The sequence below is a fragment of the Limulus polyphemus genome, unplaced genomic scaffold (genome assembly GCF_000517525.1).
Source record: "Limulus polyphemus unplaced genomic scaffold, Limulus_polyphemus-2.1.2 Scaffold590, whole genome shotgun sequence".
Lineage (NCBI taxonomy): Eukaryota > Metazoa > Arthropoda > Merostomata > Xiphosura > Limulidae > Limulus > Limulus polyphemus.
The window spans coordinates 278,075-303,968 of record NW_013666200.1 but is presented as its reverse complement, the minus strand read 5'-3'; the positions used below and the strand labels follow the sequence as shown (position 1 = coordinate 303,968).

General features: G+C 34.2%; 1 protein-coding gene across 1 annotated transcript in view; it reads left to right on the top strand.

Annotated features, from left to right (window-relative positions):
- The window catches only part of LOC111085745 (transmembrane ascorbate ferrireductase 1-like), a 57,894-nt gene that overhangs the window by 20,169 nt on the left and 11,831 nt on the right, over nucleotides 1-25,894 (top strand). The window contains exons 3-4 of the mRNA XM_022385763.1: nucleotides 17,996-18,201; nucleotides 21,166-21,335. Coding sequence (XP_022241471.1) covers nucleotides 17,996-18,201; nucleotides 21,166-21,335 — 376 coding nt within the window. The remainder of the gene's footprint in view (nucleotides 1-17,995; nucleotides 18,202-21,165; nucleotides 21,336-25,894) is intronic.

The following is a 25,894-nucleotide window of genomic DNA, read 5'->3' as shown; positions in this document are numbered from 1 at the left end:
GTGTGTGTATATATATATATATATATATATATGTATATCATGGAAAAAATAAAACTGCTCGTAAAAAACAACAACAACAAAATCTTTGGAGATGCGTGTGTTGAAGGACGGAATACCAGAAGTAAAGTGCTAAATTGAAATGGTTGAATAAGATTGCCTTACATTCAGTTATCTATGTAAGTTTGAGTTGAAAAATGTAAGTTTGAGTTGAACTTCACTTTGCATATTCAACTGAACTGACGCGAACCAATGTATGGAATACTGCTTAATTTTTGTAGTGTTTACACTTACATTTCAATATTTAATTAGACTAAGTCTATGTAATAGAACGAAAAGAAGAAAAATGGTGTTGTTTGTTTGTTTTAAATTTCGCGCAAAGCTACACGAGGGCTATCTACACTAGCCGTCTCTAATTTAGCAGTGTAAGACTAGAGGGAAGGCAGCTAGTCATCACCACCCACCGCCAACTCTTGGGCTACACTTTTTTACCAACGAATAGTGGGATTGACCGTCACTTTATGACGCGAACATGTTTGGTGTGACGGGGACTCGAACCCGCGACCCGGAGATTGCGAGTGAAGCTCCCTAACCACCTGGCCAAGCCGGGCCAAGAAAAGGGGAATTTTCAACATTGTTAGATCTATTATATATATTAGATATATTATCTAAAGGATATCATTATTAAATCACTTCAGTGAAGGCAGAGAAAACCTTTTTAAGGGGCAATATATGATATATTTATTCTCGAAAGTACTTTTTATACGAGTATCTTCTTAGAAGCAGGCAAAATCTTAAAAGTATGAACTATTTTATAACTGCCTCAGTAAGTCTTAAGGCTAAAAAAATGAGTTTCGATACCTGATATGTGATCACCATTAATAGCCCATTGTGTAGCATTGAGCTTAACAACGAATAAGTACATATAATCTTTTTTTTTAGTATATATCGTTTATACAACTAAAGTAAGTTGAAAACACCAATTTAAAACAGTTTAGTTTGTCTATAACTCTATCTTATTATTCCTTTTATCGTTGTCAAATAAATCCATTACAAATTTATGTTAGATAAATGTTTTTAATGTGATCTTTTCCATTCATCAATAAATATACACATTTAATGGTTATTTTCTCAGTTTCACACTCCAATATCTTTTGTATTATCATACTTTATTTGTCCCCCAGTAAGTTAACGGTAAGTTTACAGACTTACAATGCTAAAATCCAGGGTTAGGTTCCCCCGTCGCTGGTACTGATATCACCAGTAAGCATATAATTTTTCCACATTAGATGCGTATGACAGGAAACGTTGTCCTTGGCACACTGTTATCATGTCGACACACCTGTACTGTTGTACCAGGTGCTCGTGAACAATATCCGGATATAATGTCAATGATACCTGGAAACAAACACAGCTGGAACAACCACAACGACTCACTTCGCACTTAGTCGTGCAATGTTTGTACTGTTTGATTGACAGTTTGTTTGGCTGCATGATTAGGCTGGTCGTCATGTATAGGTGTATACAAACCGTTATCTTTGACTAGAACGTCTGCGAAATTATTTTTTTTTTGTAATTTCATTAGTAGAGCCAATAAACTGTTTTATGACCGAATTATTTTATTGTTTCTATTTCTACACAGCAACGTTTTGAATAATACGTTGCTTTCAATTTTTCATCAAGCTCAATGTACTGGTTGAATTTCGCTTCATTTTCTCAGCTGTTCCTGATTGTAAGACCATATTTGTTTGTTTCTTTGTTTCCAATTTCGTGCAAAGCTACGACAGAGCTATCCACGCTAGCCGTTTCTAATTTTGAAGTGATAGACTAGAAGGAAGGCAGCTAATGAACACCAACCACGGCCAACTTATGGGCTACACGATTGAAAGAGCGAGAATGTTCGGTGAGGGAATTGGAAATCGCGACCCTAAGATTCCGAGTCGATTGCTCTAACCACCAGGCTATTCCAAGCCTCACCATTTCTGTCGTGCACTAAACACTTTGTTGTTTGAGTGACTTACTTTATTTGCACTTACCTCTCTAGTTCTCGTTGGAGTCGCATAGTGCTTACTAATGTCAATTACACACAATATGTTACTTCTATGCGTAACGATAATTATAAATTCTCTATGAAAATTTTTCTTCCACGCTGGGAAACGTCAATCATGTAAACACACAACGTATAAGTAAAATTTCAGGAGCATGTCACTGGAGTGGGGGAGAAGAGCAGTATGGAGCACCCATACTAAGTGGACCCTGAGGGTGTGCACCTGGGTATTATTACTCATTCACGTGAGGCAGACTAGCAACAAACTACATAGAAAAGAAAATGTGACTGCCATAGTTCCAACAGGAAATAACAAGAAAACGTAAATTTTGCACCCATACTAAGTGGACTCTGAGGGTGTGCACTTGAGTACCCATGTGCGTGCGCGCATGCGCTTCTTTTTAATGAGGCAAGTTTGAAAAAAAAACACATGGAAAACAAGTAGTTTCTTATATTACAAATAGAAATCACACAGAGACAGACTTGCACTTGCGCATGCGCATCTTTTTAATGAGGCAAGCTAGCGATAAACCACATGGAAAAGAAATGTTTCCGTATATAACAACTTCTAATATACAGTAAAGTCAGAGCGTTTTGATAATAATAAGTTCCAACAATGGCTTTTATCTCATACTGCTTAGCAAAAAATTTATATAGGTTATACTTTTATTCCAAAATGGGTTGAAAATACACACACACACTGACATAGTCATCTAGAAGATATTAACCTAATAACTCGAGCGAAGCCAGCTATTTTCGCTATTTATATATAAATTGAGTGGGGTACAACATTTTGATTGTTAACGATTTGACAAGTTATTCAGAAATCGGATTTCCAAAGTAAGAATTTGGAAGTACATTTAATACCCCTAAGACAGCATTTCTCAAAGTATGGGGCGCGTCCCCACAGGGGGGGGGGGGCGCAAGCGATTAGGGAAGAGTCAATCAGTAGTGCAATTATGCAAAATTAAGCGTTTTAACATAATTCATATTAATGAAAATAACAAGTGATTAATATTATAATAATAAGTAATTACTACGACACACATATAACATTTTAACACACACTTTCACTCACTTAAAAAAAAAGAGGGGAAGCACGTAAGAAACTATATTTATTAAAGGGGGGTGCGTGGATGAAAAACATTTGGGAAACGCTGCCCTAAGGGAATGTATAAAGATGATTCTTTTATGTAGAGACAACACTGAATTCACAATAAAATATTAAAGATGTCGTAGTACTAACACATGTATGTGGTCCTTTATAACCTTATGTAATATTCAGGAGTTAACAAGTGGGCGTTTATGTTTCTTAAGATAAACAACGTAATAATATTGGTGGCTGTCAATAGCTACAAAACACAAATAAGTTGTAGTTTATAGAATAAAGATAAACTAAGTAATAATATAGATGGTTGTCAATAGATACAAAACACAAATAAGTTGTAGTTTATAGAATAAAGATAAACTAAGTAATAATATAGATGGTTGTCAATAGATACAAAACACAAATAAGTTGTAGTTTATAGAACAAAGATAAACAACGTAATAATATAGATGGTTGTCAATAGATACAAAACACAAATAAGTTGTAGTTTATAGAATAAAGATAAACTAAGTAATAACATTGATGGTTGTCAATAGATACAAAACACAAATAAGTTGTAGTTTATAGAATAAAGATAAACTAAGTAATAACATTGATGGTTGTCAATAGCTACAAAACACAAATAAGTTGTAGTTTATAGAACAAATATAAACTAAGTAATAATACAGATGGTTGTTGATAAATACAAGACACAAATAAGTTGTAGTAAAAATATTAATAAATACACATAAACACATGTATTAAACACACTTGCATTTATAATAACCGTAAATTTTGTGCATTCAGACTGAACATATGTTTACCTAACGCCCATTCTTTCTTGTTCGTTTATAAAGCACAAAGCTACATATTGGACTATCTGTGTTCTGCTCAATGCAGGTATCGAAACCAAAATTTTAATGGTATAAAGCATCGGACCTGCCACTGAGCCACGGAAGGGGTGGGGAAGCTGTCATTCTAACTAAAATGATAGTTATGAAGCACGCCTAGGCCTAAACTTAACAGGATCATGAAGCTCCATTATAAACTGTGGCAATATATTGTACCCTATCTACACAAGTAATAAGTCATACATTCAATGTTGTTATATATTGTGTTAGTGTTTAGCTTTTACAAACAAGTTTGATAATATCATTAATAATTCATGACCGAGTCTATTAAACCATTATTTAGGCTCTCACATACGCTTCTGTTAGTAACCCTAATAATCATTGTTTCGTATTGTGTGTGTGAGAGCTTGTTTTTCGAGTTGTCATTTTAATATTTCGTGTTACACTTTCTTCGATATTATGTGGAATCTTAGCCAAGTCAGTGTTAAAGTCGCTCATAGCTTTTCCTTTTCTTTTCACTATATTAAAAGAGCTCACTGACGCCCCATTTCCCTATGGGGAGCCTGGGGTTTGAAGCCGAGGATTCATTGTTTGCAACATCAAACAAGATCCGCAGTTTGATTGTGTTTGAAGTTAAGCACAAAGCTACACAATGGACTATCTGTGCTCTGCCCACCACTGGTATCGAAACCCGGTTTCTAGCGTTGTAAGTCCGCAGACATACCGCTGTGCCACTGATGGGCACCTCAGTTTGAAACCGTGTGGAGGGAGGTGGACTCTAAGTAACGGTTTAATCCAAATATTTGTTCAGACAAGAGTAACCTAAAAGTTGGCGGTGGGTAGTGTTGACTAGCTACCATCCCTCTAGTCTATTAAATGAAAGTTGGGAACGACTATGCGCAAATACCTTTTGTGTAGATTTTTGATAAATTTTAAAACAAAAAAATAGAGTTTCTATTTTAAAAATATAAGAAAGAGATAGAGAGAATCCTCAATAGCTGCGGCTGTAATTAGATCTCAAATCGGTTAATAGCTAAAAGTTTGTACTCGCTAAACATTCTATCAGCCGCTATGCCGCGCCTAATAATCAAAATAAGATTGCCTTAATAATAAAGATTTCGTTTATTTTAAATCGTCATTTACAGAAGCTTCGTATAAAACGTAGATTACATGTAGTTACTTTTTCCTCGGTACAAGATCATACAAAAAGTAAACATTAAGTAAAAGTTAAAATCATTTTTTTTTTTTGGAATAACTTTAACTTTGTTTTTTGGCTAATACCGAATTTCTCGATAAACATTCTTTATATTTCAATTCATGTCGGGAACGGAGATTGGAATTCTTCTAACTAAACAGAATAGCTTTTTATTTAATCTTGCTCTTCTTACTCAACAAATGTGTAATGCAAACTTCTTCATTAAAATTTATGAGGTACTCAAAAACAAATTGAAAATTTTCAGAGTAACTGAAGTTAAACGCAGATCTTTTCAATATCAGTCTTTATCTATTTTTTTTTAAGGAAAATTAGCATATTTATTGGACGAACAGATAAATATGTTGGTCATGAATTCCTTAGAAATTGTCCAGGTATTTACATTTTCTGATTTCAAAAAGTTTTGTGCAGCTGCTATCTAGGAAGATTGGTTTCATTAAAAACAAAATTAGACACTAGGGGATTGTTAAGGCTTAGGGTCATCAAACCTTTGTTCATAATTAAAAGTTCCATATATTTATTGTTCAGATTATGAAGCACTAAATTCTTACGCTGAATTAAAGAAATTAAAATATAAATTAGATATACAAAATCGCTGTTTACAACTAGCGGCACCAAAATTTAGGCTTAGAAAGGTCGAAGTTAATTATCAGTCATTATTCTGACTTGAAGAACAAAGTTTTTGTTCAATATTAGATTTAACAAATCATTGTTTGAAAATAACTGCTACATATATATTTTCATTTTTTCGAGTGGTTCATACGTTCAAAACTCTGTTATCATTAAATAAACTGATATAGTTTTGCGTTGTTTGATTATGGCTCAATGGATTAATTAATTATCATTCTACAATGTATATCTAACTAAATATATTAATTTTTGTCCTCAAAGTAATCCACTTTTACCGGGAAAATGTCTGTCTAATATGTCATATTAATAATAACACTATTTAATAATAACACTCATGAGTTCTTGGATAATTGTTTCCAATCATGTTACACACATTTCAGAAGTATTAATTAATCTGTTTAAGATAATCGTGACAATCGGTAGAAAAGGCAAGAACCACGAGAAATAACATTCATTTATATTGTTATAAATCTGTAGCTTTACAGATAATTATTACTTTTGCTCCAATAAAGCGGTGCTTTTATATTTTGGAAAACAAAAAGGTATATAACTATAAGTAACAGTGCATTAGATTAACTCCATATAACTATAAGTAACAGTGTCTCAGATTAACTCCATATAACTATAAGTAACAGTGTCTCAGATTCACTCCATATAACTATAAGTAACGGTCTCATATTAACTCCAGATAACTATAAGTAACAGTGTCTCAGATTAACTCCAAATAACTAAAAGTAACGGTGTCTCATATTAACTCCAGATAACTATAAGTAACAGTGTCTCAGATTAACTCCAAATAACTATAAGTAACAGTGTCTCAGATTAACTCCAGATAACTGTAAGTAACGGTGCATTAGATTAACTCCAGATAACTATAACTAACAGTGTCTCAGATTAATTCCAGATAATTATAAGTAACAGTGTATTAGATTAAATCCAGATAACTATAAGTAACGGTGTCTCAGATTAACTCCAGATAACTATAAGTAACAGTGTATTAGATTAACTCCAGATAACTATAAGTAACAGTGTCTCAGATTAACTCCAGATAACTATAAGTAACAGTGTCTCAGATTAACTCCAGATAAATAAAAGTAACGGTGTCTCAGATTAACTCCAGATAACTAAAAGTAACGGTGTCTCAGATTAACTCCAAATAACTAAAAGTAACAGTGTCTCAGATTAACTCCAAATAACTAAAAGTAATACATGTATCGAATCTGGTATTTCGAAAAGTAAAAGCATGTCTGTGTATCTAAGAAATGCACACTAAACGCCTATAAAATAACACCTTTGATAACAGGCATTCAAACATCTTGGAAACTTTTTATTCTTTAAACAAATCCCAAGATTTAAACACCACTTACTTTTGTTGTGAAACGGTTGTTTCGTTTCGCTTCAACTATATTCTTCCTTTAAAAACGGTCTATCGAAGGTGTATTTTTTGTGTACTGTAACTTTCACTGCATTTTATTGTGTTAAGTGCAAATAATCAGGATTTTAGTATTTTGTAGCAATTAATTATTACATTATAGTCTTTCAGGAAGAAAGAGAGAGAGAAACGTTTAATTAGTAGCAAACTGGTTTTCTTCAAATAACGTTTCTAAATAAAGAAAGGGTGGGTATGAGCCCAGTGATCAGGTATTATCAGTAATATTCAAAAAACGTCTTGAACATTACAAAATTATTACTAAATAAACAAAGAATGAACAATGATTACCAACAATATTCAAAAACTGGTTGGACATTCCAGTACGTTTGTAGAATTATACACGGACTTTTCTCTACGTTAAAATACTTTTATATCGAGCTTTTCGGGCAACAATGTACAGGACAATGTTGCCCGGTGAAAGGCTCCGGGAAAAGGGTCGAAAGCTCGCAAAAAAATAAAAAAAAGTATTTTATCGTAGAGAAAAATCTGTGTATAACTTGATATATTTATCTACGTTATGAGTCTTAAAAAACAATTTCGGTAAGTTGTTTTTCATATGTTGCATTTTTTTTTGTTGTTGTTTTTAGTTCTCATTGATTGTTCTTCAAAAACTCTACAAAACATTGAAAATTACTATTTTGAGACACTGTTTCCTCATGATGAAATGTTACAATTCACATATCTATTTGATAACAAACTAGAGACAGTATGAAGAAATATGTGAAGTCTTGATGGCTGTTCCTGTCATCGACGAAACACAAGAACAAAAAGAAACATTAACACTTACCAGATGCTAAACAGAAAAGGAATAAAACATTTAGATCGAAAACGTACCAAACGAAGTATTTTAACTCGTTTGGTGTGTAATCAGCCGTTAGATACCTTCAAACCAATCCCAGAACTAGGTGTGGCCTAGCAGTTAGTACACCCAAGCCGTGAATACGTGAAATCATGGTTCGCTTCCCCTTGCCGCAAAAAAAAACGTGCTCCAAACTTGAGGATCGTGGTTGTGCTTTATTTGTTTGTTTGTTTTGGAATTTCGCGCAAAGCTACACGAGGGCTATCTGCGCTAGCCGTCCCTAATTTAGCAGTGCAAGACTAGAGGGAAGGCAGCTAGTCATCAGCACCCACCGCCAACTCTTGGGCTACTCTTTTACCAACGAATAGTGGGATTGACCGTCACATTATAACGCCCCCACGGCTGAAAGGGCGAGCATGTTTGGTGGGATGCGGATTCGAACCCGCGACCCTCAGATTGTGAGTCGAGCGCCTTATCCACCTGGCCATGCCGGGCCTGGTTGTTCTTTAAGTGGCCCAAGAGGAGTTGGCGTTGGGTTCACTATCAGCCCAGAATTAGGGACGGCTACGCGTAGATAGACCTTGTGTAACTTTGCGTGAAAATTCTAAAACACAAATCAATCCCCGTACGTAGAAAGTGGACCCCATAAATCGATGACCTCAAGTCACTACTTTAAATACCAAAATTAAATCAGGTATTTCTTTCACAGTAATTCATTAAAGCTCGTGAACAGGACACTAGAATTAAGTAATTATCATAATTATGATGTTGCTCACGTGGATCAGTAGACGACTTTAATAAACTTTAGAATTTCTTAACTTAAAATAATATTTGTTTGTTTTTGTTGTTAAGCGCAAAAAAAACAAAAAAAACAATCTGTGCTTTTCTCACTGCAGATATCGAAGCCCAATTTTTAGCATTATAAACACCCAAACTTATAGCTGATCAACCTGAGACTTAAGAATATATATATATATATAACTTACTCGATAAACAAAAAAAAATTAAATTTATCTCAAGAGACGTCCGATGAACTTAGAATCAACTGCTAATGTAAATTAAAATGTTTCTAATTAAAATTTTATAAGTTAATCGTTTTTTTTTATTACAAGACTACACAATGAGCTATCTCTGTTATGCACACTGCAGGTATTGAACCCCGATTTTGGGCGGTATAATCCCTCATACTACTGGGGAATACTTTATTTAGTAGTTCGAATATTTAACGCGATTTTGGGACTTATAATCCCTCAGACTCCAGGGGAATACCTTATTTCCATAAAAATTGATAAAGTAATTTCTTGCGTGTTTTTGAGGGGGGCATTCCCCCTTCCAATGTCTCATCTGCTCTAATCTGGTTTGATCCCCGCTGAGAACACTACGTATATGGCCCAGTGTACATCTTTGAACAATAAACGAAACAAAAAATCGTAACAACTACACCGTTCGATTGTGATAAAAATACGTACGGGAAAAAAATAATATGTTATTAATACGAATTTTCCCCTAAAAGCTGTAAAGTGTGTATTAGCCATTCAAAAGCAAAGCGAGTTATACTGAGCAATCCTTGAACTCTAAGAGTTACTTGCTCTGGCGACCTTGATCTAGGTGTAATTCTGGATAGGCATGCTTAACATATGTTGTTTGTAGGAAACAGATGTCAGTTAAAAATAAAATGAACGGTCTATTTCAATTACCTTCTTCCAACAGTTGCAATAGACGGTCATATCTTAACTATTTCTTGTCGGACCTAATCACTTATAGTATTCCACGTCGCTATTACAAATACGTTGCATGGCAGCGTTTTATTTGGAGAACAAAACGGTTCAATTAAATTAAGGTCATTGGTACAACATACAAGTACGAGTTTGTTACGTGTGGTCCGAGTTTCATAGTAAGGTAAATCAACCCTACTACCACGAAGGTTGATCTTTTTACATGATGTGTATCAACAAAACTGTCTCGAGACGCTCTGTGTAAGCATTTCTTATCTCAACCATCGAAGATGGACTTGTAGTTTTTGTTGTTGTTGTTGTTTCTGGGTAGGAATATTTGGAGCCCATTCGTCAAACAAATAATGACAGACAGAGATATTTGTATGGATTATATGAATTCTTTTTTTCTTTCATTTTATTTGCTTTTTTTTTTCAGCCCAAAGCCATATTGGGCTGTCTTCTGTGTGTGTGTCCATCGTGAGAAATCGAACCTTGTATTTTAGCCTTGTAAGTCCTTAAACTTACCACTGACCGCCGGAGGACACAATTTATGGAAAATGAAATCCCTCCCTCTTTTTTGAGCACAGTTTACATTAACAAAAATTCTATGTTCGAAACACGTGTCTGAAGGCAAAATTTAAATACATTTAGTACGGAATAAAAAAAAAATGTTTGATAAAAAAAGGTAATGGTAGAAGGAATGATGGCCAGTAGAGAGTGCAGACCCATTGTCTTATGTACCCTCAATCTTTATAGGCTTAAATAGTTGGATAAATACATAAGTATATCTTTACTGTCTCATCAAGGGCATGGCTCAATTTCTGTCATATTTCTTCTCACTAGTTAGTTGGTTGGCGTCCAATGCCGAGGCTTTCCGCGTACCTGAGGCGGAGACCGTACCCGTACTTTTTAGAGGGATGACCTGAACCTTAGTTTCCCTCTTATATTATGGGAGCAAGTTAAACGCGGTAGCAGACGAAAGAACGTTACCGACTATCGGCTCAATTTCTGTCACATTTCTTCTCATCCATGATGAAATGTTCGCTTCATTTTATTATAACTTTTTGTGTGTTCTGAAATTTTTAAGCCTACTGATTTTGTTTGTGTGTGTGTTTGTGTAAACCTTATTCTATGAGCGTTTCAATAAAAACTTTCTTAGAAAATGTTATTTCCGTTTGGTCGATTTACGCAAAATTTGATCAGTTAGTTCAAGCCTATGTTTTTCAAGAAATCTCCTTTAAGTCGGTGATATACGTTCGTGTAGAATATCTCGCCAACTTACACGTGATGAAAACGTTAATAAAACAATGTTTGCTTCGCGTACTCGTGATCATTTCAATGACATAATAGAAAAAAAGTGGGAGAAATTTGTCGTTTCATTTCAATTTCTTTTGATTATTAGGTACATTTACTCACGGGTTACAGTTTTCCCTCGTAAAAGGTTTTGATGATTAGTTTTGTTTGTTTGTTTTTGAATTTCGCGCAAAGCTACACGAGGGCTATCCGCGCTAGCCGTCCCTAACTTAGCAGTGTAAGACTAGAGGGAAGGTAGCTAGTCATCACCACCAACCGCCAACTCTTGGGCTACTCTTTTACCAACGAATAGTGGGATTGACTGTCACATTATAACGGCCACACGGCTGAAAGGGCGAGCATGTTTGGTGGGCTGGGGACGAGAAATGGCGAATGAACGCGAGACCTTGCTAAACCTCAGCCTGAGTATTGAAAATATTGTTGCGTCAGCGAGTCACATGACCACTGTGGCGCCCTCTAGTTTCTAGAACTATCTTGTTCTTTCAGGAATGCTCTAGTAATTACTCGATATAGGGTAGGCTGGTATATATAAAAGAGGGGAATGTAAGGTGGGTAGATAGGCAGTGAGTAATTGAACTGCAGTCACACGGTATTGTTGTAGTTAACGTTCGTTCGTTATTATAGTTTGTTATAACGCAGTCGGAAGTATTATTGACGTTCGTTGTTACAGTGTTGTTTTAGCGCGAGTATTGAGATTAAGTGTATCGCAGAGTTATATTCGGAAAGAATAAACCAGTTTTATTAAGTAAAGACTTGTGTCGTTAAAGTTTCGTCGGAACGAAGTTACGAAAAAAATCAATTAACAAACGGAGACGTAACAATATCATACATTTTAAACCAAAACAAAACAATCATAAAGATATTGGTATTCAATCCATGTACAACTCTTAAAGATAAAAATAATAATTAGGCCTAATAAAAATAATTAGAAACTTTTTTAGTCATTCTAAAAATCAAGAACGTGTGATTTGGTTAAAACAATTGTTAATGAAATTTGAAATCAAGGGCAGGGTGTGTAGCGTGGTAGCAGTAACTGGACTGTGAGTTTGAGGGATAAGGGTGCGCTTTTTAATGAAGAAAGACGACAAAAATAGCCCATAGTCCACGAGAAGGCGATGGGGCTGTTGACTAGCGTCTTTCCTTTTAGCCCATTAATTCAAAATTACGTACGGCTAACATTGACGGCCTTTTAGCTTTGCATGAGTATCTGCAACAAACAAACAAATCAGTTTTTTTATTTAAGTATTTCAATCATTCTGTTTTAAGGGATAATATATTCATTTTATGAAAAGAAAACAATTATCATAAATGATTTTATAGGGCAGTTTTCTCTTGAATTTAAGGATCTAAGCAGCACTAAAATGCTGAAATGTAAAATTGCTTGAATTATTGTGAATAGAAGTAACAGTGGGATTTTAGGACTAGAAATAAAGGACCTTATAACACCAAATGTGCTATTTTTATTTAATTTGAAACTCAACGTTTCGTTTAACAACTTCTTCAAGAGAGTTTCGCCAAAGTAAAAACCGTGACTGATAGTACGAAAACTTCATATGGTTTGAATGATGAATTCTAATTGAATCTATTAGGTCTTTTATTTCTAGTATTAAAATGTTTTATTTTATACACCAGTATGCATGTAGAAATTAAACAATGGGTTTTATTTTGCTGACAGAGTGTATTATTTTGCACGCTGTGTTTATTGTTTATTTGTAATTAAGCACAAAGCTACACAATGGGCTATCTATGCTATGCCCACCACGGGTATCGAAACCCGGACTCTAGCGTTGTAAGTCCGCAGACATACCGGTGTTCAAAACCTTGAAAAGTACTTTTTTTTTATAGATGAGGGAGAAGGTAACATAAGAATTTTCTCCTAAGCAACATTTTTAAAGTTTTCTATACGTCCAGATTCATTATCTAAATCAAAACTATTAAATACAAGACGATCAGTAATGTTGAAAGAAATAGAAAAACTGGGATACTAAATGTGTTGATTAACTTTTTAAAATCATTATTCTCATGTAAGGTATTATTCAGAGGGGTCGCTGGTACTTAAAAGATTAGGCGCGGGAATTTTTGGCGTTTCGATCAGGGCTTTCTATTCTGTTTTTTTAAGAAAACAACTGGGGATTCGGGGTACTATAAAATAGTACCTTTGTCACGAGCCCCCGTGTGCCAGCTCCTAACGACGCCTCTGGTATCATTATTAGAAGCAGTGAGAAAATTACTGAAATGAGTATCACTATCACTTCGTCATTACCTACTACGACGATTCTTAAAATGATATTGTTGTTAAAAAAATATTAGTTTATTAAAAGTTTGAATTTCCTCAAAAAAATTCCTCTTTTCCGCTGTTGTTATCAATAATGAAAAAAAAAAGGCCAATTTGATTTCTACTTTAAAAAATAAATTTACGAATACAAGTATTAGTTTTATTAAATTCTGGTTTTAGAAAATGAATTCGTGCAGAAATAAAAAAAACAACGAAGATAAAATATTTCTTTAATATAATTATAAGCGTCATTGGAAGGATTTCAACTGTTTTAATAACGATTAAAAATTCGGGAGAAACCGAACAGTTTAAAATATTTTAAATAGCAGCTATGCAGTCGTGGTATTGTGGAAATGTATGTCCGGAGAATTAATAACATTCCGTAACGAAGGTAACATATTATCATCGTTAGTTTAAGAGGATTTTCAATTTACAACCAGTAAATAAATTAAAGGGATCGGAATTACGTTCCTCGGTGATCTCATGAACAGTGAATTATGGAGAAATGAGTTAATAACTGAGGCGTAACAATAGCCAGATACAGGATATAAAGCGTTTCAGAAAAAAATGTATTTAAGCAGACATTATTGCCGGATATTACTAAAGCAATTTAATATGTATAAAATCGGTATGGGTGGAGCTCAAATTACCAGTAATAACTGTTTTACAGTCACTGTAATGAAGACGTGTAACACGATCGTATCAAGATCAGAGTAAACATACTCTGAGAACAGAAGAAGTGATTGGGTGAGCTATCAACAGTAACACTTAATATTGCTAAATAAATGAGAATTCAATATTTTAAGAGTAAGAGTAAACAGAATACAAATTCGTTTGAAAAGTGTGATTGTAAAACGTTCTACAATGTATTTCCTCTATCAATACTTCACCCTCCAAAAGGCAATCATTTCACATATATTAGTATTATAATGTGTAATTTAAAAACGTAACACAGAAATTTATTAAATAAATTTTACGATTCATCTGTTTGTTTCAAGTTAAAATAATATCCACTAAGAAATCCTGCCCCCACAGTGGCACATCGGTATGTCTGCGGACTTGCAACCCTAGAAACCGGGTTTCGATACCCGTGGAGGTGGATAGCGCAGATAGTCCATTGTGTGGTTTCGTGCTTAACTACAAAGAAACATATAAAAGAAATCCAGCAGAATATTTTTCCAGTTGTTTTCCAAAGCGTTTCAGACTTATAATAAATCATATAACCAAAGACAGAGGAAGAAGAAAAAGTATTCAGGCAGCCAAAGACAGAGGAAGAAGAAAAAGTATTCAGGCAGCCAAAGACAGAGGAAGAAGAAAAAGTATTCAGGCAGCCAAAGACAGAGGAAGAAGCAAAAGTATTTAGGCAGCCAAAGATAGAGGAAGAAGAAAAAGTATTCAGGCAGATTTCGCTTAATTTCATTCAGAATGCCAACATAAACAGAGGTCAAGCAAATTTTAATGATTTCAACATGAAAACCTCCACGAATAAACAGAACAAACTTGTGATCAATACAAATTACCTATTTGTGTGTTTAAACCCAAAGCTATACAATAAACTATCTGCACTGTGCCCTCCATGAGTTTTGAACCTCAGTTTGTTAGTGTTACAAGGCCTTACTGTTTACCACTGAGCTACACGAAGGCGGGGGGGGAAGGGACATCAATTAGCTGATTGAAGTTCAATAGCAGTGTGGCAAAAGACTCAAATCCTTGTATGTATATCATCCTTTGCTCTAATCACTTAAATTACGTTTTCCTCTTCAAATGCAGACTTGAGTCTTTTGATTAGATGTACTTACGTCTTTCCTGCTCGTATTCTTTTTTTTTCTCTAGTTTTCCACTAATGGTGGATTCCATACTTTTTGATGTAGCAGTGACATGAAGACTTCTTTACAAAGAATGAATGCTTACCCTTATGAACTATATCCGTAAACATAAAGAGAAATATTCTAAAACCTGCTTTTAACACATATCTATTGCTTACATTTATTTTATGGGCAGAAAGATTTGTTGCCTTTTTTCACGACTAACCCTAAATTTTATTATGTGTAATATAAAACAATGACTGATAGGTTTTACTGGGGGGTGGGGGTAAAAAATTGCTAAATATTAAGGATGATTGCCTTTTTATACATTCAGTTAAGACAATGCAGAATTGATTTAATTCTTAATTCTCACTGTTTCTTCATTTAACAGTTTATAGCTGCTGACAGTTATGTAACTCTAAATGGTTAACACTTGGCTAGAATTATCTTAAAAACGCAAAAAAACGCAAAATCAAGGAATCCATCTTAATTGAACAAAACAACCCTACTCTAAACCAACACCCCGGGGTGCCAAGATACCTCTTCTAAGTTTCGCAACAGTTCCGGTCATGTGACTTCTTTTGATGACGAAGAACCCACTTTGAGACTAATAATGGCTGGAGACGGTTTGAATGGGTAATGAAGAAAACTTTGATATAAGTTTAACACAACATCAAATGTACAACGTTTCGACAAGGTTTTGTCATCATCAGGTACCAATATTCACACTTTGTTGTAGTTACCTGTGATAAAAGTCTGTTGGTTGATGTCATGGATTTCTTCTTTCTGTAGTTGGAGGATGTTTGCGGTAGAGGTGGTCTTTTGTTCTTTTATGTAGCGGATCACTAGTCTTCTGGCTAGATCTTCTAGACACGCCTTGCACTCTAGGCATGGAGTTGTTTTGTGGTTGATGGCAAAGTTGAGGCCTTTGTTTAGAAGTTGAAGTTCTGTGTCGTTGAGTGTCCGGTCAGATCTGTTGATTACTAGGTTAGGCTGAGCTGCGTTGTTGTGTTTCACTTAACGTTGTTGTAGTTTCCTTAGTTGATCTAGTTTCTTGTTGTGTATGGACTTCTTTTATTGATTCAACAATGAGTTGTTTTGGTTGATAGCGCGTTGTATATTGCCGTAATCATCTGGTTTGAGGTAGCAGGCTAGTTTGTGGTCTAATTTCTGTTTGAGTTTTTGTAAGTAGTCCAGTTCTTGATATTTGGAATTCAGGGTTGCTTTTAGGAGTTTTTTTCTGCGTGTTTTGGATAATACCTGAAAATTGGTTTAAGTTTTTCGATAACTTGACCTTCACAAATTGATGATGATGACAAAACCTTGTCGAAACGTTGTACATTTGATGTTATGTTAAACTTATATTAAAGTTTTTTTTCATTACCCATTCAAGCCGTCTCCAGCCATTTTTAGTTTAGTATGTTTTTTCACACGTGTTAATAATTTTCTTTTGGTAGAACAAATGTAATCTTGCTCACGACGAGGACAATTAAATTTATAAACTGCAAAAGATAATTGCAAAACTGAAGTCTGATCCTTGAATTCAGAGAAAAATCTAAGGCGACAATTAGGTTTAAACGCGCACCTTAGTTGTATCTGTCGGTGATTAGCTGATTCGTAATAATCAAAGAATCAAAAGCATCGTAGATGGTTAAAAGATTCGGGGCGCGGGAATTTTCGGCGTTTCAGTATGATATCGATCATGGTTTTTTATTCTAATTTTTCAAGACATCAACTGGGAATTCGGGGCATGGGCCTCGTGTGCCAGCGCCTAACGACGCCTCTGCAAAGAATATATATAACTTAAAAACAACTACAAAGTATTCTATCAATGAAATAACATGGAAAATCATTTTAATCTTTATACGTAATAAATAACTCAAAAGCTTTTGTTTGTTTATTTGAAGTTAAGCATAAAGCTATACAATAGGCCATCTGTGCTCTGCCTACTACGGGTATCGAAACCCGGTTTCTAGTGTTGTAAGCCCGCAGACATGCCGCTGTGCCACAGCATCTCAAAAGCACGGTGAAGTAGTATTTTCACTAAATTTTCGTGGAATAAAACTTGCAACATAAAACTACAAGCCTGTGAACGTTTTATTTTTATGATATACTTACTTCACATTTGAAGTGTCAATTGTTATTACTGGTTAAAGTGTCCAGAAATGAAAGTTTATGATCCAGCTGATGTACTACAATACACTTCATGCTACTACGTCTATTGTTCAAATACTGTAGGAATTAAGAAGCTTGATCCGAATTCATGATGTCGATGATAATATTATCAACACACCTACTATAACGGAGCGGTTTAAATTGTTGCGTACAATTTGCAAACATTTTTTTATGTGAGTAAGCACAGAACTGCACAATGGGCTAACTGTGCTGTGCCCACCACGGGTGTTGAAACCTGATTTCTAGCGTTATAAGTCCTCAGACTCACCGTTGTACCACTGGGGGCGACCTAATTATAAAGCTTTCTATTCAAAATAATACCCCTTAGTAGCAAAATTAATTAATTTCCAAAACACTGATTTCAGAATATTCACTTCTTCGGAACTGTCATTGTAAATCAAACCAGCTCTCAGCTTTATGGCCCGTTTTAACGGTATATTTGTATACAACGATTCTATGTGAAAACTAGCACAATGTACACTATTATCAGACTTCAAGGGTTGTATTAGAGACAACTGAATGACCAAACATGATTGCTTACTGTAATAAATAGTTTTATTTATTTGTTGTTGTTTTTCAAATTGGTATTTTTGTAACATTTTTCAAAGTGTCTATTTAGATATAGTAACTGTAGAATTTTTTTATCTTTTTTAAGCAATTCTGGTGTATAGAAACTTCTTCTGTTGGAAGAAAATGTATAACAAGGTGATACATACTATCTTCTTCGTATTGGAAATCTCAGCCATCACTATTGGTCTGATGTCAGCCATTCGGGCCCATAACAACAGTTCAGATCCTAAACATTTTTACAGTCTTCATTCTTGGATTGGACTGGGTACTTTAGGTCTATTTTCTTTTCAGGTAAGCATTGCTTCAGTTATAAATTCAAAATTATTTCTAAGCAAATTTGCTGTTGAACTGTAACTTTCAAGTTTTGCTGTGAAAAAAGTTTAGAAGCAAAATTGCAAGCATTCTATAAAACGGGGTTTCCCATTTTTATAATTTTAGAATATGGAAAAATAAAACATAAAAATATCATTTAAAGAGAAAAAAATGTTGTCAAGTTATGCCCCTTACAACATGATCTAAGTAATGAATGAATTAATAACTTTGAATAGGGTGTATAAATATTTGCATTTGAAAGTAATAACACTTTTATTAATTATTCAGATGCGGAAAATGGTCGAGTGTCTTTGTTTTTTCTTCATTAGAGTTACTGTCTAACTGAAAACCTTCACGTTTACAAATTATACAAAGATGCGGATTATACTGTTATAAGAATATCTCAAGAAATACACATGAATATTTGGAATTACTAATAACTGAAAGAGACTAACAAGAAATATACTTCTCTACGGCAAGTGATGATTCGAAAAATAGATTAGGTTTCATATTTATTTGTATAAAACAATAATAATGTACATAAGGTTCCGAACAACTAGTAATTGTGATGGTAGCATTCTTCCTCAATTGTGCACAAATTCCTGTGATGTGCAAGTTAAACCTGTGTGGTAAAATATGCAGCTTATGTGTTGCTTTAAGCAGGTATTTTGGAACGTCTCGGAATTTACAAAACCCACCAACAGCGATCCGTAACATCACACTTCAAGAATTTATGATATATTACGTAAGACAAGCAAATAGTACAATAAATCAAGTCACATAAATTACTTTTAAAAAAGGGGATGGGACTAAGATACAGTATTTCGGCAAATTTTACATATCTAATATTGAAGAGCTATAAAGAACTGAGATTACTGATCAAGACTGGATGTTTACTTGAACTCAATAAAAATCATCTTTCTTTGATCTGATGATCCTGAGGTTAGAAATTAGAAACTACAGGATGTCCGAAAAATCTGGAACCATAAACACTTCAATGAATTTTACAGGATGTGTTCCACATGTTGTCCTTGTAATTCGAAACAAGTTTGGAAGACGATATTTCCATTATTTTTGAACGCTGAGAAACATATTCGTGTCATTGTCAATGGTCCACATTACCAGGTTCCTTAGATTTAGCCAGCAACTTCCCAGCAGAACTGCGAATGATGTTTTTCTCTCTCCCTGGATAGCGTGCGTTAAATTTTGCATCAACTTTCCGCTGGGACCAATTTTCTCTGCGGCACAGTAGGATTAACTCGACCGTCTCATTCCGTAATCAGTGACGTATCTGAAATTAAGAAAAGCTGCAAAACACATTTGGTTCCAGACCTGAAGTATAAATTGCAGTAACGTGGCTGCTGTTTTCACCTCTTATACGCTGTAGAGCTCGTCCTAGTGGTTAGCATAGTGGACTATGGATACATTGTTCCGTAATTCGTACCTTGTTAACACCAGAAGAGACTAAGTAACGTTCACACGTTGGAAACGATGATCACCGGAGAGTTCGTGAGGCACCCAAACACCTTCTTTATGGAGTTTTCACATATTCCTCAGATGTTTATGTATTGTTTCATGAGAGACATGCAATTTCAGAGCCATTTTACGAGTGTATGTTGCCTTGGGTTAGACTCAACAAGCGTTTTCAGAGCATCAATATCAATTCAAACATGTCGGCCCCTGCCATCACGGTTTTTAAGGCTAAAGTCACCTGAACGAAATTTGCTGAACCATCGTTAATACTTATGAACGTTCAAAACACTTCCATAAACTTCTTTGATATGCGGCCCGGCATGGCCAGGTGGGTAGAGTGCTCGACTCGCAATCTGTGAGTCGCGGGTTCGAATCCCCGTCATACCAAACATACTCGCCCTTTCAGCTGTAGGGGCGTTATAATGTGACGGTCAATCCAACTATTCGTTGTTAAGAGTTTGCGGTGGGTGGTGATGACTAGCTGCCCTTCCTCTTGTCTTACTAAATTAGGAACGGCTAGCGCAGATATCCCTCGTGTCGCTTCGCGCGAAATTCATAACAAACAAGCAAATAATATTTGCTATTCTTTGTAGCTACAGAGGCGTTGTTTCCCTTGTTGAATTCAAACAGCATTACATACCGAATCTGTGTCTCGTCGTGTGCCATCACTATAAGGGATTAGAGTATACAAAACTTTACACAATAATATAGGCTACACTAACGTAACGTTTAGGTGGTTCGTTCAGTTATTATTCTTGATGTACGTATTTTAGAGGGTGGTTAATGAAAGTGTTCCAAAACGCGTCATTAATTTCTTGAGGACCTAATAACTTGGTCTCGTTTCTTCTCTTACCCATAAAGCTTAAGACTTGCTTGTTCTGTATAATACATTTTCGTGGTGTATCTTACCACAAATCTTAAATACAATATGGAAATTCCGAAATATGAGAAGATTGAATACGTTCTGTTTTGTCTCCACTTTGTGTCTGAAAAAACTTCTGAGATGTGTTGCTTTGACTTTAACAAACATCATTAAGTGATAGTTTGAGTTGTTTGGTTTTGTTTTATGGGAACATTACTGGGATTCTGGCGCCGTTCCTATTTGAACTGTCGACTAAAGGGAAGGCAACGGCAGGACCCACCACAAACTAATACGTTACTGTCCACCAACGAAGAGTGAAATTGACCATCACATTATACACCTCAACGGCTGAAAGGGCAAGAATGTTCTAAGTCGGGATTCGATCCCGTGGCCACTAGGCTATGCATGGTCGTTTGCTGAATTGATAATGTACAAACAGTAAGCGTGTGATTTCTTTGTTTTCCTTTTTTTTTTATTCGATTTTATAATTTCTATCGTGAGTCTAGTTAGACAATGTTTCATTATAGATAGACATAATGTACATAAAGAACAATAAATTTTTGCTACTATATTTTTCGTTCTAATTTAATTATTCAATTCTTTTCAAGTTTGTCGTTGGTTTTATCGTACTTTTGGTCTTTTTGGCTTGTGACGCCACAACAACCAAGTTTCGTCACCAACTGGAACCGACTCATAGAACGTTTGGATTAATTATCTTCAGCATGGCAGTCGCAACATGTGTTACAGGTCTAATTCAATCTGCTCGTCACAGACTCAGGTTTGACATATTTCTTGTTTATATATTAGTTAGTTGCATGATTTATATACGTTTAACAATACTAAGTGGGACAGCTCTTGTGCAAAGTTTCAACAATAAAACCAAAATGACGACACCAACTTTTCGAGATGCACAATAATCTATTCACATAAAGTTAAATGCATGACAATATACGCTGAAAACAGCATGTTTTGATAGAACACGCTACAGTATCTTCAGGAAACAAGAAGGCATAAAGTTCCTTTATCTAGATAGTAAATATACGTGTAAAATTTACATCTTGTACAGTGACGCCATTTACAAAATCGATTTCCGTAAATTCACTTTCGTGGCACCTAGACCTAAATCTCTATTCAAAATCATTTTGTTTTTAAATTTAAAAACGGATTTGATATAAGAGAATTGTTATAAGCTGTTAAAAACAAAATGATTTTGAATAGAGATTTAGGTCCAGAAGCCATAGAAGTAAATTTGTGGAGATATATTTTGTAAATGACGCTAATGTACATGATGAAATTTACTGTCTATATAAAGGAACTCCTGAAGATGATGTAGGTGTTTCATCAAAACATGAAGATGTTTTTTTTTTAAAGCAATATTCTACTTTTTGTCGGCATGTTGAAATTATTTATATAAATGTTGTGTCAATATATTTTTGTATTTATTTACTTTAACAGACTAAATCATTATTTATGTAACTATTATGTAACTAGCGTATATAGGGTAATTTCGAAAATCGCCAAGTATAATGAAACTATAACAAGTTGATTTCATCTATACGACCTTATTGTCAAGAATATAATGATACCAGGCAAAGAAACTGAAAAAGAACATATAAAATACCATAATTCGTAAACTATAAAATATATATCATGGAAGGCTGGTTATCCCGTCATGCTTTACGTGTAAGAATATATAGTCTGTTTAGACGGCTCCCCGCTAGCACAGCGGTATGTCTGAGGATTTACGACGCTAGAAACCGGGTTTCGATGCCCGTGGTGAGCAGAGCACAGATAGCCAATTGTGTAGCTTTGAGTTTAACTATAAACAGATAACAGCTGTTTTGACGTGTGGGTAACATATAACTTACACTGCTAGTCACGCTCAATTTCCTAACTTTAGCAAGCATTAAAACTAGTTCTTTCAGCTGTTCAGGTAGACAATTATACCAATATAAAGACCACGTGTAAAATATTCAGTATCCATAAGTTTATACACCTGTATTTACAAAAAAGAAAAGAAGAACGAAGTAGTGTGTGGAGTGAAACTGGTATTTTTTTGCCAGCCTGTCAGTGTCCCATTTTCCTTCTTAGATAATGAAGTACAGATTGCAAGAAGCCTTAGGTAATAATTGTTAACGACTAGAAACTAGGGTTGTTTCTAGAACAGAAACATAAGTGATGGAATTTATTCAAAGTTGGATTGGGTGAACATGCTATAATCAAATATTTGTTTGATGTTAAAATATAACAAATGAGTATCTTTTTTTTTTTACGTGTGCTTCTAGAAATCTTTGGTAAATTTAGCCATTGCTGTTGGGAGAACTTCTGGTAACTTAAGACAAGGATAGAGGGGCACATGAATGTTTAACACAGTTTTTGGTGGCGCGAACGAAATATTAAGGTTCGGCTTAGTCTGAGATCATAATATATTTAATAAATGTATCATTTTTTTAAGTTTCTGTTTAATATTTTCAATCAGACTATAAGAGTTTCACTTTTTCTTAGCTCCTCAAACCGTGGCTAAAGAAACATTACAGGAACAATCATTACGTAACATAACTGGTTGAGTTTTTATTTCGTTCAGAAATGTTAAAGCTATAGATATAAAAATATATATATGCCATACGCATATCTTAGTATTTCGTACATTATATCATAGACTTTTAACGTCTTAACCGTATATAAATAATCGCCTATAATGGATATTTGGTCTAGTATAGATAAACTGTGATACGTGAAAAATATCAGTTGTTTCTTTTCTGCTTTAATCCACAAAAGTAAATATTTCTTATTCATATTCTTATTTATGGGATATTCGTATTAATATGTAGCTTGCAGATAACTGGCTTTGAAATCGTATATCATATCCTTATATTAATTATACGTTCTCAAGAATTAGTCCTATGTGGTATTTCTGAACTTTCCCACGGAAGATGCTTGTGTGAATTCCTTTAGGTTCATAATAATGGATTCTCTAATAGCATCAGTTGTGTAAAGACTTAGAAATATATGAATACCCTGTTGTTTTTTTTGTGGTAACGATTAATCGTTATTGCCGAACATGATAATTTACATTGAAACAAGCCTCCGAAGGATGGCGAGGTCACTCTTAGACTACAAGTCTTGACAAAAGACTGTTAAAGCTATATCAGGGACTTCACGTATGTAGTTGAACAGGTTTACTGTTTTTCCTATTTCTTCAGTTATTTTTCTTATGAAAATAATCACTGGTTTTGAAACGTGGCTATGAGCTTATGAGCCTTCGTCAACTATAAATACTAGTTTATTATTTTGTTTATGGTACCAAGATTTACGCGTATCTTCATGGTAATGTCTTTTTGAGTGGGACGTTTTTGTTGTTTTTTTGTCCATAGCTTTCACTTTATAAATGAGGGCGTTAGTCATGATTGGTCTAAGGTGTGGTTTCAGAGCCTGTTTCTGTTCTAAATACTTTGCCATGTGAATTTTTTTCACTCCTACAGAGAACATTGAAAGTTCTTTTCGTCGAAATGTTATGTCATTTAGGTCTACGTCTTTAACAATATCAAATTATGGATATTTCGCTTGAAGAAAATTTTATGCAACATTATTAGCCATAAGTTTAACCGTAGAGAATGTCATTGCAATGTTGGATAGTCAGTAATTCGTCGTGAATCAAATATATATATGAGCTAAGATTGATGCTTGTGGTTTCACAGCTCATGCCAATTAATTAATAAAAATACCAGACATACAATTCGATCAACCTTTTTATTTTTTATATTGATAGCTACGTTTGTTATATAGTATGAAATAGACGGTAAAATATTTACTATAAAGTGACCTTGGCTAATTGATTGGCTTTTCTTGTATCAATACCACTTTTCCGTGAAATTGCAGGTGCGACTTTAAAACTATTACAAGGTTAACAATCAAACTTTAATAGAACATGGACAAACATGTCACTTATCATCAGTCTTTAACAGAGTATTGACAAACATGTAATGACAATTTTTAGTTCTTCCTACTTTTATGCGATTATTAAGCTAATGTAAATGGGGTTTTTCATAATATCCTGAAATTTTTTACATACTGATAATAGTATCCTGAGATTCTTTATATACTGATAATAGTATCCTGAGATTCTTTATATACTGATAATAGTTTCCTGAGATTTTTTTACATACTGATAATAGTATCCTGAGATTTTTTATATATGTATACTGATAATAGTATCCTGAGATTTTTTATATACTGATAATAGTATCCTGAGATTTTTTATATATTGATAATAGTATCCTGAGATTTTTTTATATACTGATAATAGTATCCTGAGATTTTTTATATATTGATAATAGTATCCTGAGATTTTTTTATATATTAATAACATAAAAGTTTATTTCCATTACGTAGTCATATTTTAATGGCCGTTTTAGCAGATACGTAAATAATTATTATTTGGTTAAATGTATACGTTTTACGATATCTGACATTACATCTTGAGCAAGTTGTTAAAAAATGATGTATAAAATAATGTGCAATTACTGTGACTGTTGTCATCCTATTTAAACACAACTTATTCAATTAAATAACGTAGCACAACCTATTTTAATCAGTTCAGTTGAATGGGCGATGATAAAAAGTGCAACTGCGGTGATTCTTAAGTGTTCAATAACAGTTATAACTAGGCAGTATTTTTATAGCTGAGCAATAAATAAAACAATTTAAATTTTCATAAAAATGATATGTTTCAGATTTAACCAATAAAAATTACAAAAAAAAGAAGTATCAAATATAAAACAATCAAAAACAAACTTAAAAACTATTTGATTTTCTTTAGTGAAAATCTAGTTAGTGTTGCAACAGAAAAGAAAGGCACTATCATTGATAACTGCGTCAACAAAGAAATACTTCAATAAAATCTACTCTGTGATGATAGCTCATTTTTAAACTAAAATTTCAATAAAATCCCTTTTCTCATGGATTGTGAACATTATTGAATGTCAAGTATGAGTACATTGTTGTAGAACTGTCAGACAATTCCAGAGAAGGCTGGAGGCCCAATATACTTCCGCAGGAACTAGCAGCTATAACTGCCCGGAGGGCGGGTATTTCTGCTAGTCCAGTTAATGAAGGCAACGAGAACATTTGTGATATTCTTAGGTGCACTGATTTCTTACAGATGCGAATAGTATTATCTCTAATTAGAAGTTTAGTGGAAAATGTATTACGGTGTTAAAATGAATGTTGATCTGACCGAAATTAGGAAAGAGATTGGACAAAAATTGCGCAATGAAACAAAAACGCTCTATTTATTCAACAAATAAAATATGACAACACAAACTCAATCAATGAACG